This window comes from Centropristis striata, chromosome 1 (genome assembly GCF_030273125.1).
Source record: "Centropristis striata isolate RG_2023a ecotype Rhode Island chromosome 1, C.striata_1.0, whole genome shotgun sequence".
In the NCBI taxonomy this organism is placed as follows: Eukaryota; Metazoa; Chordata; class Actinopteri; order Perciformes; family Serranidae; genus Centropristis; species Centropristis striata.
The window spans coordinates 39,334,650-39,351,882 of record NC_081517.1 but is presented as its reverse complement, the minus strand read 5'-3'; the positions used below and the strand labels follow the sequence as shown (position 1 = coordinate 39,351,882).

General features: G+C 38.9%; 1 protein-coding gene across 3 annotated transcripts in view; it reads left to right on the top strand.

Annotated features, from left to right (window-relative positions):
* Nucleotides 1-17,233, top strand: part of inpp4b (inositol polyphosphate-4-phosphatase type II B) — a 180,557-nt gene that overhangs the window by 100,031 nt on the left and 63,293 nt on the right. For all 3 annotated transcript variants that reach the window (XM_059342057.1, XM_059342047.1, XM_059342066.1), the window contains 2 exons: nucleotides 1,925-2,072; nucleotides 15,204-15,334. In XM_059342057.1, the coding sequence (XP_059198040.1) occupies nucleotides 1,925-2,072; nucleotides 15,204-15,334 (279 nt within the window). The remainder of the gene's footprint in view (nucleotides 1-1,924; nucleotides 2,073-15,203; nucleotides 15,335-17,233) is intronic.

Below are 17,233 nucleotides of genomic sequence, written 5' to 3'. Positions count from 1 at the left end.
CCCTTCTCTCCATGTGTCCCTTGCTCCCCATTTATTTTTGTCATCCATTTCACTTTCTCTAATCCCCATGCCAAAAATCTCTGAGTATCCCATTTTATTTAGTCGCAATTATGAATCATTTCCGGGGCGACTCCAGGACCAGGCTTATCCTTAATCATAATTAATTTCAACATCAACTTCAGCAGCGTAGAAAAATACTAATAATTGGCTTCTCTATACTCTGTTTGGCAGTTATTGTCCTTAAGACGAGCTCATTATCTATATATACCTGGGTTTAAAGTTTAACCACACAATATTTTTGCATACTGTATAAATGTCTTTAGATGGTCAATAATTTTGCCACAATGTTTTTGAGAAATGTCAAATGGTGCCTCATTTCTGCCATGTTCATCATGGTTAATGTATATGTCTGTAAGTTAGTTAGTTTAAAAGTCTTGTGAACAAATCCCACAAAATTACCACATCAACAACCCATTAGTTTGTCTCTCAAAGACAGATGCATGCTATACTTTTTAGGAAACACCACTTAAACTGGAGTAAATAATGCAATATTTCATGACTATTTTAAAACAGCAGATTAGTGTTTGCACCAAAACTGTTTACATTAGATTGGTGCAAAATGAACTACAGTGCCCATGTTCACATTAATGCATAAACATGTCACCCATGGATGTGTGGAAATCTGAGGCACAGAGGAATAAGCTGCTGTACACCAGGCTTTGGCTGCACTGACAATATTTGTTAGCAAGATTAATTCATTGTTTGTTTCAGATGTTTCATTGGAATTTAAACCAAGAAAAAATACTTAATATTGCACAAAAAACGGAGGCAAGAAGAGCATTGCAAATCTAATCCAAATTTAGATTTTTTTTTTTTGCACACTTCATCATAACATGGCATCCTCTAACGACATAAGGACTCTCACTGTAGTGCTCCTTCTTGAACACATCTGCATCGAAGGGCATCGCTGAACTTAAACACTCGAGGACAAATGACGTCGCACCACCAGGATTAATGACTCGGGCACTCAGACGGATGACTTTGAAAAAAGGACAATGTGGGGCCAGATCAGGGTACAGTGCAGTATGAAGGGTTTGGTAGGGTGACATTCTCTGTGCCGTCAGCAGGAGCAGAAGCGTGGCACCCGCTTTTGAATTCAAGCGAAAACATTTTACTGCTGCCATACATGTTCGACTGCCTAGAGCGAGATTGTCAACGTCTCACCCCGGGTGCTTCAGCTCCGACTTATTGAGTGACTTCCTTTATGACTGCAGCTCTGGAAACGAAAAGGAGTGGTAAACAGTGTTCAAGGCAGACAGCTTTCTTGCCCTCTGCTGCCAGCATGCAGATAAGAGCATTAGAGCTGTTTTTCGTTTCCAGTCTTCGATTGCTGCTATTAGCCACTCTCTGCAAAAAACGAAAAAGATGTGGCTGAATCTGAATAGGTTTTAATGGGAGAGCTGGTTCGTGGGTTTAGCAAGGAAAGTTTCAGAATAAGTTAACTCCGTCTGACCGACTGTTGTAGAATAAACAAGCAATTAAAATGGAAATGGAAGACATAATAAGGCAAAGATTAACAGAACAAGGTCTCAGTATTTCAGTCTGTATTCATGTCTGCTGTGTTGCCACTGAAGGAGAAAAAGAGAAAGAGGAGGCCTTGGATGATGAACACCTTATCTATGGCAGACACAGTTATTGATTATAGAATTTAATTTGTGCTTCATACCTCATGTGACTTTTGAAGAGTTTCTGTCTGTAGCGTCCTTGAGGGGGGCAGCTGTCAACGTTGGTTCAGATCTTCAGATTTTTTCCTTTGAAAAATGTAAAAAGTTTGAATTGTCTTTGGTGAGAATGTGGTGTATTTTCTGCTGTGTCAGATGGCTCAATATACCTTCCTTCCCTTCCCTTTGTCTCCCTCTTTCAGTGTTCAAGAACCCAATATGCAAGGTGTACAGATTTCAGACGATGGACAGCAAGTGGATGCTTGTGCGGGAACAAATGGAGGAGTGCACGTTGTCTTTTAGCATCCCCAAACAGCTGCTCTCACTGTATATTCAGGAGGACATGGGCAGGTAAGTCACTCTAAAAACATAATGTTGATACTGTGGATGTCACTGCCAGCTTTCTCATTGCATCAGATAGCTCATTTCCCTTTTTGTGAAAGCATCAACTAACCAGCCAATGGAGAACATTTAAAAGTTAAAAGTAAAACTCCAACCATGGGTTACTTCCAAGGTTATAATAGTTTTGGATTTTTCATTAGTTTTAGTTTTAATTTCGTTGTGAATTTTTGTTTTCAAATTCAGTTAGCTTTAATTAGTTTTTAGAGTGAGTTTGCTAGTTTTAGTTTAGTTTTTAGTTTTTGAAAATGCTTAGTTTTAGTTTAGTTTTTATTAGTTTTAGTGTTAGTTTTTGTTTTTTGTAATGGGTATGTGCCTTCATTTCCTTTGGTTTATCCATCTCAGCCCCAATAAGGTTATTAACTCTTACAGTTCCGGGTGTTTTGTATTTGGGTTGGAGTGTAGACATCCCAGTCTCAGTAAACATATTTACCATGTGTTCCTGCATGTTGAAATAGAAACACTGAATTATGTATGAAAAAAGTTGACAAAGACGAAAACTAAGGACATTTTCACGATAATTTCAGTTAGTTTTAGTTAGTTTTGTAACCACACAATACAGTTTCAATTAGTTATCGTTTTTTTAAAAACTCTTGTTTTTATTTTTATTTCAGTTAACGAAAATGTTTTTTCAATTTTAGTTTTCGTTATTTTGTTAGTTTTCGTTAACTATAATAACCTTGGTTACTTCTTTATGTGTACAGTAGGTGTGTGCAGCTTCTAGACCGTCGTTCCCGACCCAGTTCAACGATGTAAATGATTGTTTAAAAGATCCGCCTATATTTGGAGAGGGGGTGAATTATTCAGATCTGCTTAACACTTCAAAAGAGGCTCCTATGCCCATGTATCAAGAACATGACAAACATTGCCTGTTTCAGACACACCTCCTCCCAGTCCTCTGATGAAGCGTTGTAGAAAGGCTCCTGCAACATCCTATCACAATGGTGCTGAATCAGGGAAAAAACATAGTCATACTTAAGGTCTTATATTGTAAAATGTTTTATTTTAATTATTATAAAGAAGATCTAGGTGCTGTAAAGGAATCAGAAAGTTTAGTCCACATTCAAAAACTGTGTCTTTAAACATGCCCTAAGGAATTCTGTAACATTGTGATGTCACAACTACAGTCATGGAAAAAATTATTATACCACCCTTGTTTTCTTCAATTTCCTGTTCATTTTAATGTCTGGTCCAACTAAAGGTACATTTGTTTGGACAAATATAATGATATCAACAAAAATAGCTCATAAGAGTTTAATTAAAGAGCTGATATATAGCCATTTTCCATGGTTTTCTTGATTTTGGTTATTATCAAGAAAACCATGCAACATGGCTAGAGCTGTTAAATTAAACTCTTTAGTTGTACCAGGCATTGAAATGAACAAGAAATGGAAGAAAACAATGGTCTAATAATTGTTTCCATGACTGTATACTATATTTGGTAGAAAGTACCGCTGCATTGTTGTTACAGTCTTTCCCCAGTAAAATCGTAAATGCTGACCAATCAGAGCAGACTGGGCTTTTTCAAGGGGGGGGGCTTTAAAAGACAGACAGTATGAGAAAAATAATGTGCTATTTGAACATAAAGCATGTAAAAAATTGTATAATAGAAGCCCAAAACACAAGTGTAAACCTGAAAATGAGCATTATATGTCCCCTTTAAGATTTTAGTCTGGTCAGTTAGTTTTTGGAGATGGAAAATTTACCAATTACCATTTACCAAGTTTACCAATAAGGTGGTTGGTTTTTTAGTATCGGGTTTGTATTTTTCCATATTTGCGTGCATCAGAAAAACATATACGCCAATACCAGCTACAATATGTCTTTGATAGGCCGATCCAGCACGTATGGACCAATATATTGGTCTGTTTTGGCTCTAGTTAATACTACAGGTCCCTGAATTCTGGGGGCAGCAAACATTCCCGGAGCAGCAATCTTGTCAGAGATACAACAGAGAAGCAGCTTGTGAGTGAACAGCACAGCTAAAGAAACTGATGGAGTCAAGTTAGTAATTGGCCTTTCTTCCTTCGTGCCGTGAGCAATTATGGTGTGACTTCCTGTTTTGCACAGCGCCAGCAGTTTTCCACACAATGGCAGGTCACAATAAAGTTGGTTAAGTTGCTGAGGAGTCTGCAACTCTTTATCTAACAGCTCACTGCGGCACCTCCTTGTTCCATTACTCCTTCCACTGTTTAAAACCGATCCACTGCCAAACAAAATATGCCAAAGTAATTGTTTTTCTTCATGGGTTATAGCTCAACTCTAAAATTTGAATGCAGGAGACGCTAGAACTCAAAACACAGCTCTGTCCAGTCGAGTCAATACTCTGTGGGAATGAGGACAGGTTAAGACAAGGACAGAGGGAGGTGATGCTTCACCAGCGTCTGAGTGTGCACCCGTAATTAGATCCCGTTGTCCCTTCCCTTAGGCTCGACCAGTGTTTGTCAAGGCAGATCATTCCTCAACTGGCTTGGTGTCCCTGGCAACCCCTTCTCATACATAACACACAAAGGCATGCACAAACTCGGATGATTTCTTTGTACTCACTTTAATTCCGAGAATTGGCACAAAAGTCCAATCAGAGATTTTGATGAAGTTGCTTACGGTTGATTTGTAATCACAGTGTGCATCTAAAGGATCAAGCAGAGTTCAACCACACATTTACATGCAAATACATGCACATAGGTGTAATTATAAGCACCACTGAATGGATACGCATAAGCCATTGACTCATATGAACTCTGGACAATGTTAAGATCGGATTCTCCAGGCACTGTCGATTGGAGCAATATATACGATATGCCCTTTCACATGTGTAGCACAAAACAGTAGATTGCCTGTTTCAGAGTTTAGTCACCTAATGGAAATACTCACTTTAGTCTAGGCAAGGGGTAACGCCCGGGTAGATCGTGCAGGAGGCAGGAAATGGTGAAAAAACACAACGGTCACATAGCCGATTTGTTACTGGATCATAAACATCAGATTCTTTGGTTCTTTCTTAAATTTTTGTCTGTTGATTCCAGTGTCAGGCCTCGCTGACTAAAGTTACTGAATTGCGTTGTCTCTCTAATCAGGAATTTTGTGGGCATTTTTGTGGAGAGGACAATTTTTTTCACCCTCAGATGTTTGTATTCTTCTGGTTTTCCACCAGTGCCATGAAAGAAGCATCATCAACAATCCACTCTCTTGCTTTGAAATTTCCAGCCAATGCCTGGCTTTATTTCCATATGGATTTAAATGGACATTACACAGATTGAGGTACTTAGAAGCTGGCAGGGTAAAGTCAGTTTACACCTTGTTTCCTGTGTGTGATTGCGAGTCAATGGGAAGTCCTTTCATTCCAATGGGAACCTACGTGATCTCCATTGTGTTTGAAACTCCTTTCATCAACAGACTGTATGCATTAAATGCCCCTACTGTGGTATTAGCCAATCGGCTAACAGGCCATTTCATTTAGTTCTTGAATTTGACTGCTTGACTGTGTTGATCGTCAAATTGTGTGATTGTACAATTAAAAAGAAACTAGTTCAGCTGGTTTATCATATTGTGAATTTGAGTAATGTTATCTTGGCTAAGATATATTGTCCTCACCTGTAAGAGTCTATTGTTACTTTCTGTGGAGTTTCTATTCTATATACGGACACAAAACGAGGCGTTAATGTCTGATCTGACTGATTTTCGCATTTGCTTTGTCACCAGGTGTTCGTTCTGGTCATGTCCAGATAAGTTCAGGGTCGCAGTGCATGTGTGAAAGAGGCTATAGAAACAGCCATTATTGACTAATTGACCCGACAAGCCTCGTCATCAGTTTACCTGTCCACCAACCAGTCAATTCACATTCCCAGACCATGGCTCCCACACGTCCTCTCTCAGCATCTCTTTCTGTTTGAATAGAAGATGATCTGCTCTGCAAACTGATCATTTAAATCACAACTAAATTTAGAAGACAATTATAGAATATTTATTAAATGTCTTATCTGTAAAATACAGCTCATGAGCATGCAGTAGGCTCCGAACCATGACTGCCATATACTGTGTTTGTTTATTAACAGGCATGCGTACCGTATCTCCAGCTTGGTCGGTTAAGCACCTCTCCTATAATCCTCTTTAAACGTCGTCTTTCTCCACGGTGCTTCTCCATTTAGCCGATTCTGTCAGCCAGAGCCTCACACTGGTGCTAGCTCTGTATTTTTAATGATTCAGTTAGTGCTGCAAAAGTTGTGAGTGCAGCGGCGGATGGTGGGTGGCTTAGTTTGCTTCACCACTCTGTGATAATCTTGGATGTTTCTTCCTTCTGTTTGTTCGCTTTGATGTCTGCAGTCATGTTTTAATCTAACTCTGCGAACACAAAGGTGGCTGGTTTCTCTTCTTTCCTCCAGTGAAGACGCTGTGACTCCTCTTGTGTGTGTGTGTGTGTGTTAAGATAATTAATGCATGTGTAGTAAAGTGTCAGTGTGTGGGTGTCGATTAAACCCCATTCATTAAGAGCTGTCTTGTTTCTCATTAATGTAACCCCCCCCCACCCCCCTTTTCCCTGTTAATAAATAAGTGCTGTGATTGTGTATCAAGATTATATAGGTGACATTCTGACATCCGGCTTCACTGTCTTCAATTGTTCTGTACATCCAGGATCAGTATTAATGACTGTGCTTGTTGAATGGGCCTGCAGTGTTGTTAACGAAGGGTTTGCTTTTCAGTCCTCTCATGCAGTTTTTATTGACCCCACACACAAAGCCCTCTGTGATTAAATTGAACAGGCACTATAACGCACCATGAAATAAAGGTGCCCCACATAACAGGTCTGTGCTCTTTGGGAAATGTATTCTGTTATCCGAGTCGTCTGTCCAAGTCAATTTGAACACATTGTTCTACTTGAGTTGGGTTTCTTTCCCATCTTTATATTTTCATACACTTGTATAATGTTTAAGTTAAAATAAATTCCTAATAATAATAATAATGATAATTATAACAATAATAATACATTTGATTTTTATAGCATTTTTAAAAGGTACTCATAGTTGCTTAACATAACAAAGTTGAGACGCGCACAAAATGCAGAAAAAACAAACAAAAACAAAACAGAGATGAGAGAATTATGAGTTCAGGGGGGTGTTCCATCAACGTGGCTAAACAAACCGTGGCTTCATTGAGAAAGCCTGGTTACAATTAACACCAACTTTCACTTGAGGCTAAAGCCGCTCCACTAACGCAGCAAAAACTGTTTTTGTACTGTACTGTAAAATAAAAAATAAAAAATCACAGAACATATTTCCATGGTGAATTATGCGCCGCTGCTTTTATGAAACTAATTAGCGGCCAAATTCAGCCAGGATCAGTTAAATATTCAGGTTTAATCCACTTTGTGGCTTTTACTTGCTAAATCGTGGAGATTCAACCTTAAAGCATCTTCTTCCATTTCCACAAATATGTGGCAAAGTGCTGATGCCAAAGACACATAATGTTATGAACTGATTTTGAAATTGCGTCGCTGAATTTAAGCAGGATGTCCAATTACACAATGACGCACAGCTGCACACTCCGAAGGTCGTCCCGTTTGTGCGTTACACCAGTGAAAGGAAGGACTCTTGCCTCGCCTCCGGAGGACCCGACTCCGAAGGAAGGATCCTACCAAGGAAGGATCCTTGACTTTGGGATACAGCTAGTCTGGCAACTATGGACGATTCTTAGCCCTGTTCTTGTAGTTTTTGTAGTTTTCTTTTGGATCCAACATGGCTGCAGCAGACGCGAAGCTCTCTTTGGATCTAGCTGTAGACGGCGTTTCAAATAGTTTAGATTTATTTTAAAAGAAGAACAACGTTTGACTTGGCCAAAGCCTAATCTACTACCTAGCCCAGCTACCGCTCACTGCTGTAATGCCGGTGATCTCGCAGCGAGCCGGGGGACAGCGGAGCCGCTATTCTATTGACCATAAAATCAGTGGATGTGTGTGGCTGAATAACATGAGAGGGGAATAAGGCGTAAAAATAAATAATCTTGCAGAAAGCGAGAACTGGAGAAGCAAAGCAGCAAGCAACACTCTCTCACAGACACACACACACCAACACAGCCGGTAGACTGTGAGCTGAAACTACAGAGCAGCCAGAGTCACAACATGCTGCAGAAAAACATTGCAGAAGCACAACTGAGCATTTTAGTCCCAAAGTAGAGATGGGCTAGTCTGGCTATGTAAACATCAGTTATGTTCATGCTCGATGCTTCATTGAATTTCTGTCGCTCTACATACGTCATCTGGGATATACATTAAAAACTAAATCTAAACTTTCCGCACAGACATGACAAAAGTGATGCGCGCGTGAACAGAAACGTCGCGGAACTGACTTTTTGGGATATTGTTTCCGCCCGTCAAGGATCATTTGGCACACAGCTCAGCTAAAGTTAGCTTGTCAGTTAGCCTGCCCCAGAGCAGGCTAGTTCAGTGGTGTAAGTTACCATGGTTACTGAGCGTGGAGTCGCACAAGCCACTTTGATGGAACGCATCTTTCACTTAAATTAGCGAGACTTATCCTAGAAAGCCAGGCTTTTCCTTAATCCACGCTGATGGCACACCCCCCACACCAGGTCTTGTAAGCTATCTTGAAACGGTGGGTTTTGAGTTGATTTTTGAAGGCGTGTAGTGAGTCTGAATTGCGGATATGAGTAGGGAGGGAGTTCCAGAGGGTTGGGGCAGCAGTGGAAAAGGCAAATCCTTTAGTGATGACCCTCCATTTCTGCATTCTCTTCTTCTCCTCTCTTGTAGGATACTTTTTTGTTTTCTATTTCTATTGTTTACTGTTTTTATCCACGTATCTGTTATCTCGTTATCTAGTGGAACAAGTTGAATGCAGCCTGTAACTGTTTGAAAAGTAAAATTAGCTACATAATGTACTGCAATATTCTAATTCTAATAATATTTTTAGTTATTGACTTTGGTTTTGGAAAAGTGTTTTTTAGCCTTAGACACAAAAAATCAGCTCCCACACTGTTGACACTTAGCTTTGGTTTGGTCAAGCAACCTCCGCCAGGCATTTTATTTAACAAACAACCTGCTGTGTGTGTCCATGTGTTTGTGTGTATGTCCCTGTGCCTGTGAGTGTGAAAAATAATCCAAGGGCTAATAAATCAACCATCCATAAAGAGAGAAGAAAGACTATTTTAAGTCTCCCTTGGATAAATCAACAGTAACATATTCATTAATAATTAGATTAACTTTATGAGTAATGTCAAGAAACTCCAACAGTAACAAAACATCATCAACAAACAATATAACATTTCAACTGAAAAAAAGATATATAAAACGAATAATAACCTGTCAACAAGGAAATAATTATTATATTATATTAATTCTTGCTATGCAACCCTGCCTCCTGAAAAAAAGTATGTACCCAGACAACAAAACTGCATTCTCAGTTATGTTATGAGAGTTTTATATGCATGATTAACATTTTAAACATGTTGATAATGTTTTGAAACACAGTCGCAATTTTATTAGGTTTAGGCAACAAAACTACTTGGTTTAGTTAAGTAAAAGATCATGATTTAACTAAACTTAATATTTTTATTTATGTAAATAACTCCACTCATTAGGTTTCACGCTGGAAAAGTCCTGTGTCTGTTTCAGCCATGCATCCATACCGACCTCATCCTTAGACTTTGATTAGAAAATATTTTTGTGATACGTCAAGAACAAACGAAATGCAGGAGAAAAAACATAATTTAAAATGCAGTTTATTTCAAGTTATTTTTAATACAGTATTACGCTATAACACAATGAATACATTATCTTAACACTAGGAAATTCAACCAATTATAATTTCCAGTGTACAGTATCCATGCCTGTAACAGGGTGAGTCAATTAACTACTTATTATTTGTACTTTAAACTTGCATCCAACATCCTATTGTAGAATATGCATTTTTATGTATATACTGCTAATTGGAGCATTTGTTTTTCAATTGCCCGCTGTTAGATAAGAACACCTTAGGACCTGATTGACGTTGTGACCGGTTGTGACTCTTTTTTACATCCATATTGTTAATCAGCCCACACTTGCTCTTATCGTGCCTTTCCTCAATCACACCTTTACTCTTTCGAGACAATAGCCCTCTGATTAAGTAGGTAATACCATATCGCTCTACCCACCAGCCCACTGCCTTATCACCTCATTTATAAAGCAGATATGTTTCTAGGTTATTTTATTCATTATCTAACCTAGTACTTAGACCAGGATAATCCAGCCAGACCTCCACTCCAGACTTCACAACACAAAATATCAGACATCTCAGATGACAATTGCCCACTTTAACACCGTGATGCACAGTTTATGATAGGCATACTAAGAGTATATAGATAATTGTGAATAGTTGCAATCTCTTGAAGAGCATTGTAACAATCCATTACCATGAAACATTTGCTACAGCATATACACCAGAACACTGACCCTTGATTGGTTAAAATGGATCATTTATGGTATCAGGGGTCACTTCAACCCAAGTGGGTATGCTGAAAACAACATATTCTTCACTAGCCAAGAAACCTACCTCAATGCTGACATCCATTAGCATGCAACAACAAAAAAGCTGTGATCTTTTTATTTTTCCCCCCACCGTTTAGTTTGAAACTACTCTCATTTACTTATATGCAAAACTAATTTCTGGGACTAATGCACAGCAGCTTTTGAATAAACATGTATATTCGTCATTGGTCTTTTTTAAAATCCCATTTATAATAAGGCACTATTTATATGCCAGAAGCGAAAAATTGTGCTTTCTTGAATAACCTAAAATCGCATGCATCCCGTGCTGCTGCCCGTGGTATTGTAAGCTTCCTTCGCTCATGGTAATCTGGAATGTACTTCCTTTGTGAGGAAGCCTCCTGTCTATCTTCCTATGCCATAAGCATAACTTACTTACAACCACCTGCAGAGCGTGTTGGCAGAGTCGCCCAGCATGTGGTGTCTCTCTGCCTAGAGGTTGTTTCCAGCTGCAGGTTTGTTTAGAACCAGACTGAGGCAAGGGATGAGGAAAATGTCTTATATGTGATCTACCATTAGTTTTACAGCTGGTTCAGTTGTCTTTAGCCAGAGTGTAATTTACAAATGTTAGCTGTATGTTTATATAGCTGGCTGATTGCATGCTGTGCTCGGGTGTGTATTAAATAAGACATTTTTCTCAAATTATAGGGAAAACCATCTGATGTACGCAGACGATTTGGTTATTATGTCCCCCAGCACTGTTGGGTTCCAGAAGCTGTTGGATATATGCTCCAAGTATGGGGTTGAGTCTGACTTACAGTACAATGCAAAAAAGAGTGTTGTATTGATATGTAGGACCAAGGAAGATCAGAAGTTGCACTTTCCAATGTTTTACCTGTCAGGGCAATCCCTTTGTGTATCTAACTGTACGAAATATCTTGGGCACATCATCACTAACAAGATGGAAGATGATGCTGACATGTACAGGCAGAGAAGAATGTTGTATGTCCAAGCAAACATGTTAGTCAGGAAATTCCACTACTGTTCTGATGATGTAAAAGTAAACTTGTTTCGTGCTTACTGCACCCCTATGTATGCAGCCCCATTATGGGGCAGCTACAAAAAGGAGACCCTGCGCTAACTTCAGGTAGCATACAATGACTGTCTGAGGATACTGCTGAAAAAGCCCAGGAGTAGCAGTGCTAGTAAGCTCTTTTGTGACTCAGGGCTCAGCACTTTACAGGCTCTCTTGAGGAACCTGATGTTTAAATTTATGTCTCGACTTGATGAGTCACAAAACTGTATTATAATGATGCTCATAAGTCCCAGGTGCAGCTCGGTCAGATAACAATCATATCTGTGGAAACATTGGTATGGGTGCCTTTTAAAACTCTCATGAATAAGAGTATGTTTGGATGTGTTTATGTATCTGTTGTTTTTTGTATGTTGTATGTCTTGCTATTGGGTCTAGAGCCTGTAATAAAGTTTATATATATATATATATATATATATATATATATATATATATATATATATAATAAACAAAACCTATTTTCTTAATTGCCTGTAGTGGTACTGTATAATCTTTTAGATAATCTTGGTCTACTATAATTTACCAGGTTGTAATTTGTTTCAGGTTGGAAACTCTGGGGTTGCCTTTGGAAACGATGATGATGAGACACTTATGTTTGCTTCCTGATCAGTTCAGTTCAACTTTTGTGTTTTCTGCCACCTTTAACACTTTATAATCGTGTTACTTTCAATAACAGTTCTGCCTTGTTGTTGGTCCAAGTAAAGACATTTTTGATCCTACACATTCCTGTTTTTAGAGAATAGACAATTTACTTCCTGTTTACACCGACACATGCATGCCCAGTGAACACGAATGATCTGTATGTGTTTTCAGGCGTGTTAATATGGACGGAGATCATTTCTGAAACTGTACTGAAATGCTTTTATAGACAGAGATTGTTTCAATTTGAAATGCAGTGTTTTCAAATGAAAGGGTGGATGATTGTTGAAATTTCTGCCTCTCCCCTTGATGGTGAATGAAATTTCTTTATGGTATAAAGCTTAAAGCCTGGCCAATACTGATATTAATATCTTGGAGTTTAAAATCTGATATAATTTTTTTTTTCTTCAGCTGTGTCGAACATACATGAAAGCAGGACATCTTTAAAGTTATATATCAACCTGTCAGTGCTCTGCTAGCCAACTATGTAATGGAAATGTTGTTCCTGAGTTACCTTAAAGCTAATTTGACACTCTGTATTGCCTTTATTACTCCTTACTACACTCCCCACGAGGAAACATTAAGCTCAGAGAAGCAGGGAGTGGGGACCGATGATACCACCCTCTGTCAGGGATGATAAACTTAGAGCCCTCAGGTGGATGTTGGGGTGGAGGTGGCGCTTTTGATATTCTAACAACAAGAGCAGCAGGTAAGCGCGTAGCTTTCAGGTGAGCTGTGTGATGGCAGGCAGGCAGCAAAAGACTGAGCTGAGCACTGATGGCTTAAAGCGGCATGATTAAAAGGGTGCGTTTGATATATGATGCAGTGAGGAAACTATGTCATGTGAATGTAGTAGCAGACTGGAGTTTGGCTGCCTGAACTTGCTCGCATGCTCCGCTTCATTAGGCTTATATCTTCCAATATATCAGTCCAGCTGCAGTGCTAACAGTGTTTTAAAAAAAAAAGAAGACATTTACACAAATGCAACCACAAGATGTCTTTAGAAACAGACTGTTTGGATAATTCACATGCCTTGCTGTAAACAGTTTTATATTGGAACTGCATTCTAACAAAGAAATAGTATACTCTTGACAGCATAGCTGGATACCACTAGAGATATATAAGGAAATATGTTTGTTTTTGTTTGTTTTTTTGTATTTGTGTCATTTGGCTGAAAACCACCCCTTTAAAATATTGTGGGTTTGATCACACATAAAATACATATGACCTTGACTGTCTCTTTCTCTTTGGCACTATTTCTATCACACTCTTCTGTGTATTGAAGTACTTCAAAGTAATCTAAAAATAACTTACTTACCTGGAGGAAGCCAGGAAATAGTCTGGAGAGCCTATCATCGCCTCACGCTTTGTTGTAGTAGTTGAACTACAACAAAGAAATAACTACTACATTATGCATTCAAGCAATTATGCCTGGTCTAAACAAGTCGAACCAATGGCAATTTATACATGCAGCCTCTCATTTTAAGACATACAGTACACAGAATGTGAGGTATAATCACCAAAAATTGGGCTTGTTATCATAAAAGCAACGCATATGACGTGTGTTTGTTATCCTGAATACAGAGCTGAACCTCCTTGAACCTCTAATTTCTGTAATATCACTGCAATTTACTTTTCAATGGATGCTGGGGGGCTGGTTTCTGAATGATATCTGTCCATCAGATGTCGCCTTTCAGATGCTAATAATGAGCCAATGAAAGAGGCTCTACTTCCTAATAGGAAATCAGCCACACACACACACACCCACACACACATGTGCATACTCCACACAAGGCCACTGTTATTTCCTTAGGAGGGACAGATGATGTTGGCCTTAGGCTGCAGGCACAACTAGCTGAAAGACAACGGCAACGGATCACTCCAGTGACACCAGTAAAGACTGGATGGGTTTATTTTAATGGTAAACGAATGGCGGGAGCAGGGGAGGAATTTGATAGGGCAGAGGGGATAAGTGGGCACCAGCTTACTAGCCTGAGGTTCAGAAATGTGTTTATCTGGCTCAGCACAGGGCGCTTCGGGACGTTACTGTGTGTGCATGTGTGTGTCTGAGGCAGTCTGTGCAAGCCTGTGTCTGTCTTTTACCAGGATTGGTAATTGCTTTTTTTTTTTTTTTTTGTTTACACCCTAACAAGAAAACTTCAGTAAAGCGGTTTGGAAAGCATGGATATGACCCAATAGTGTTTGTCGCATTTTCACTAGTAATCAATACTTTTCCGACACCGATACTAGTTTCAGAAATGCCTCCGATACAGCCTAAACACTGGATCTGGACTGGCTAAATGTTTCACCTACTACAGAATCCATACACATTGCCTGACCGGTACTGTGCATGTGAAACTCTTAACAGAGATGAGAAAGAAGCAAGATATTTTCAAACCTGTTTGATATCAGGCCAGCCAAACACAAGGCCAGACCGGTATACCAAATTACATATATTTTACGATAAACTGTGGCTATACTTTAACCATTTTTGTTATGTGTTCCCAGATGTATTTGTTTACTTGTATTTTCCAAAGGTTTTTACTTGAGCCATGGAATACAACAGTGATAGCAATCATTTCACATCCATACGCGGTTAGGAAAATACAGCTGTTAAAAAATAACCTATTCTAATCATTAACAATACTCTGTATTGGCTGATATGCAAGTTCTGGTATTGGGATTTTTAATGGGAAGGAAAAGATGGCATTGGGACATTTCTTCTTTTTTTCTCTTGAATTTGATTGTTTAATGTCTTTGGTTAAAACACAAAGAAGTTGAGCAGGAAAAGCCAAGGAAGTCAAGATTTGTGTGCCATTGATGATCTGTTCAATATCCATTAAAAACACAAAGGTTCTCATAGATTTGTGTTTATCTGCAGGGTGCAGGACCTGAGGGAGCTGGGGGAGCTCTCCCCTCACTGGGACAACCTAAGAAAAGAAGTGATGACCCGATACGGAGGAATCATCAGCTCGTACCAGGAGACTTTGGCAGAACTGGACAAGATTACTGGTATGACCGCACCTGCTGCTGAATCTTACACTCATATCTATATCCACACATGCATTCATGCATGTGCGTACAAAGGTGTTTTACCTAAAAATCATACAATCAGACAAAAAAATATAGAATCTATAAATTAGCTTGCGCGTGTCCTTGGTTTCTTTGTTTTCTCGACTGCCTTTGTTCAGATATGATTTTCCAGGTTTTCTGTTCTCACTTGTCATGGTTTGTCCTTGAATGTACAGAAAAACTTTGAAGTACAACATTGCACACAGTGTTGTACTGTGAAAAAGTAGAAGTAGAGCTCTTAGTTTTGCGGAGAAAGTATTTCTGTACTCTTACTGTAATTTTCGGTCCTTAAATTTAGAGACATTATGGATCATTAAAGGAGTGAGCTGTATAATGTCTGTAATCTACCCAACCTGTCTCTGTGTTGACTCTGTTATTAAACCCGATCATAGTTCAAAACACAGCAGCAGACTCTAACCTTTGAGGTTAAGTCCAAAAAGAGAGGACAAGTTTGAGATGAAAGATGAATCCTGGGTGATTTGAGTCGCTGGAAAGCTTACTGAGAGGTTGTTCCGTTTGTGAACTTGCTGTCAAAGAGTTTCCATAGCAACACAGGTTTCATCATGGGCAATTGTAATGTGTGCGTCCATGAGCCCCTCTGTGTTTTGTTAAAGTAAACGTTTGCATTGCACATAAAAAACTGATGCAAATCTCTGCCATGTGCAAACAAAAACATGAGTCTTGCATCTCATTAACAAATATTCTGTGTTCTACTTAGTATGCAAATATTTTTTGCACACTTTTTCCAAATCTTTTACATAATTAAATTAATCCATGCAGTTAGCTCTAATGTGAGTACAGAAAGTAATTAGGCTGTTTCTTATTTGCCTCTGACACTGAACAAGGAAACATTGGACATGTTGTTATGCCACAGAATACCAGTGTGGTGTCAATGTATTTACCAAAATTAAGGAGTTTTATTTGCTGCGTTTTGTTAAATAACTCTAACAACAAATAAAAATACACACTGCATATAAAATAACATACAGAAGCACTCTGATAAATTTTATTGTACAAAACGACAGATGTTCGTGCATTATCCTTAACTAAACTCATTAAATTATTATGAATGGAAATCTTAACAGTAATAACAAAATGGACATTAAAATGCTCATAGGCTGATCAATCACTCTGGATTTGTTTCATTCCCCTCTCCATAATCTCTTCGTATGCATATTTTAGTGTGCTATGGGCATAGGAACATTATGGCTACTGATTATTTTTATTCTCATCCCCATAATGAGATATTTGTCTGTGCTGCTCTTGCTTTGCCCAGCTGATAAGAGATAATAGTGGCTAAGCCTCTGCACCGCCTGCCTGAGCTCTGAGGAGGGAGTTGAGGGCGAGGGGAACGGATAATGTGGCATTGGTCATTATAGATCCTGACAAGTCTCTTGTGTGGCGTAGAAGCAGCAATACACAAAGGAAACGCTGCCCAACTCACCACTCTGAACCAGCCCTGCGAAAACTTAACAGACGTTGCTGAACAGGTTGTGTGGGCAAGCTGCTTCAGATTAATTATTGATAAAAACATATATATATATCATTAAAAAAGGCAAAGAGTAGAGACACAAAGAGACAGAATGCGGAGGTGGTTTTGAGACGACCAGTGGGTGAGCAAAGAAAAGGGAGATGAGGAATGACATTTTGGTGCTAAATAAAAGCATTGAGTGCCGTTCGTCACAAAAGATGTAGATGTAAAGTGTCAACAAGCATCACGTTGTCATCAGGGGACACTTAACTTCTAAACATTTTCAACATTGTATATATGTTTACACTTCTCTTGGTCTTAAAGGAATACTTCACTGTTAAAATGACCATTTGTATATCAGTAACTCA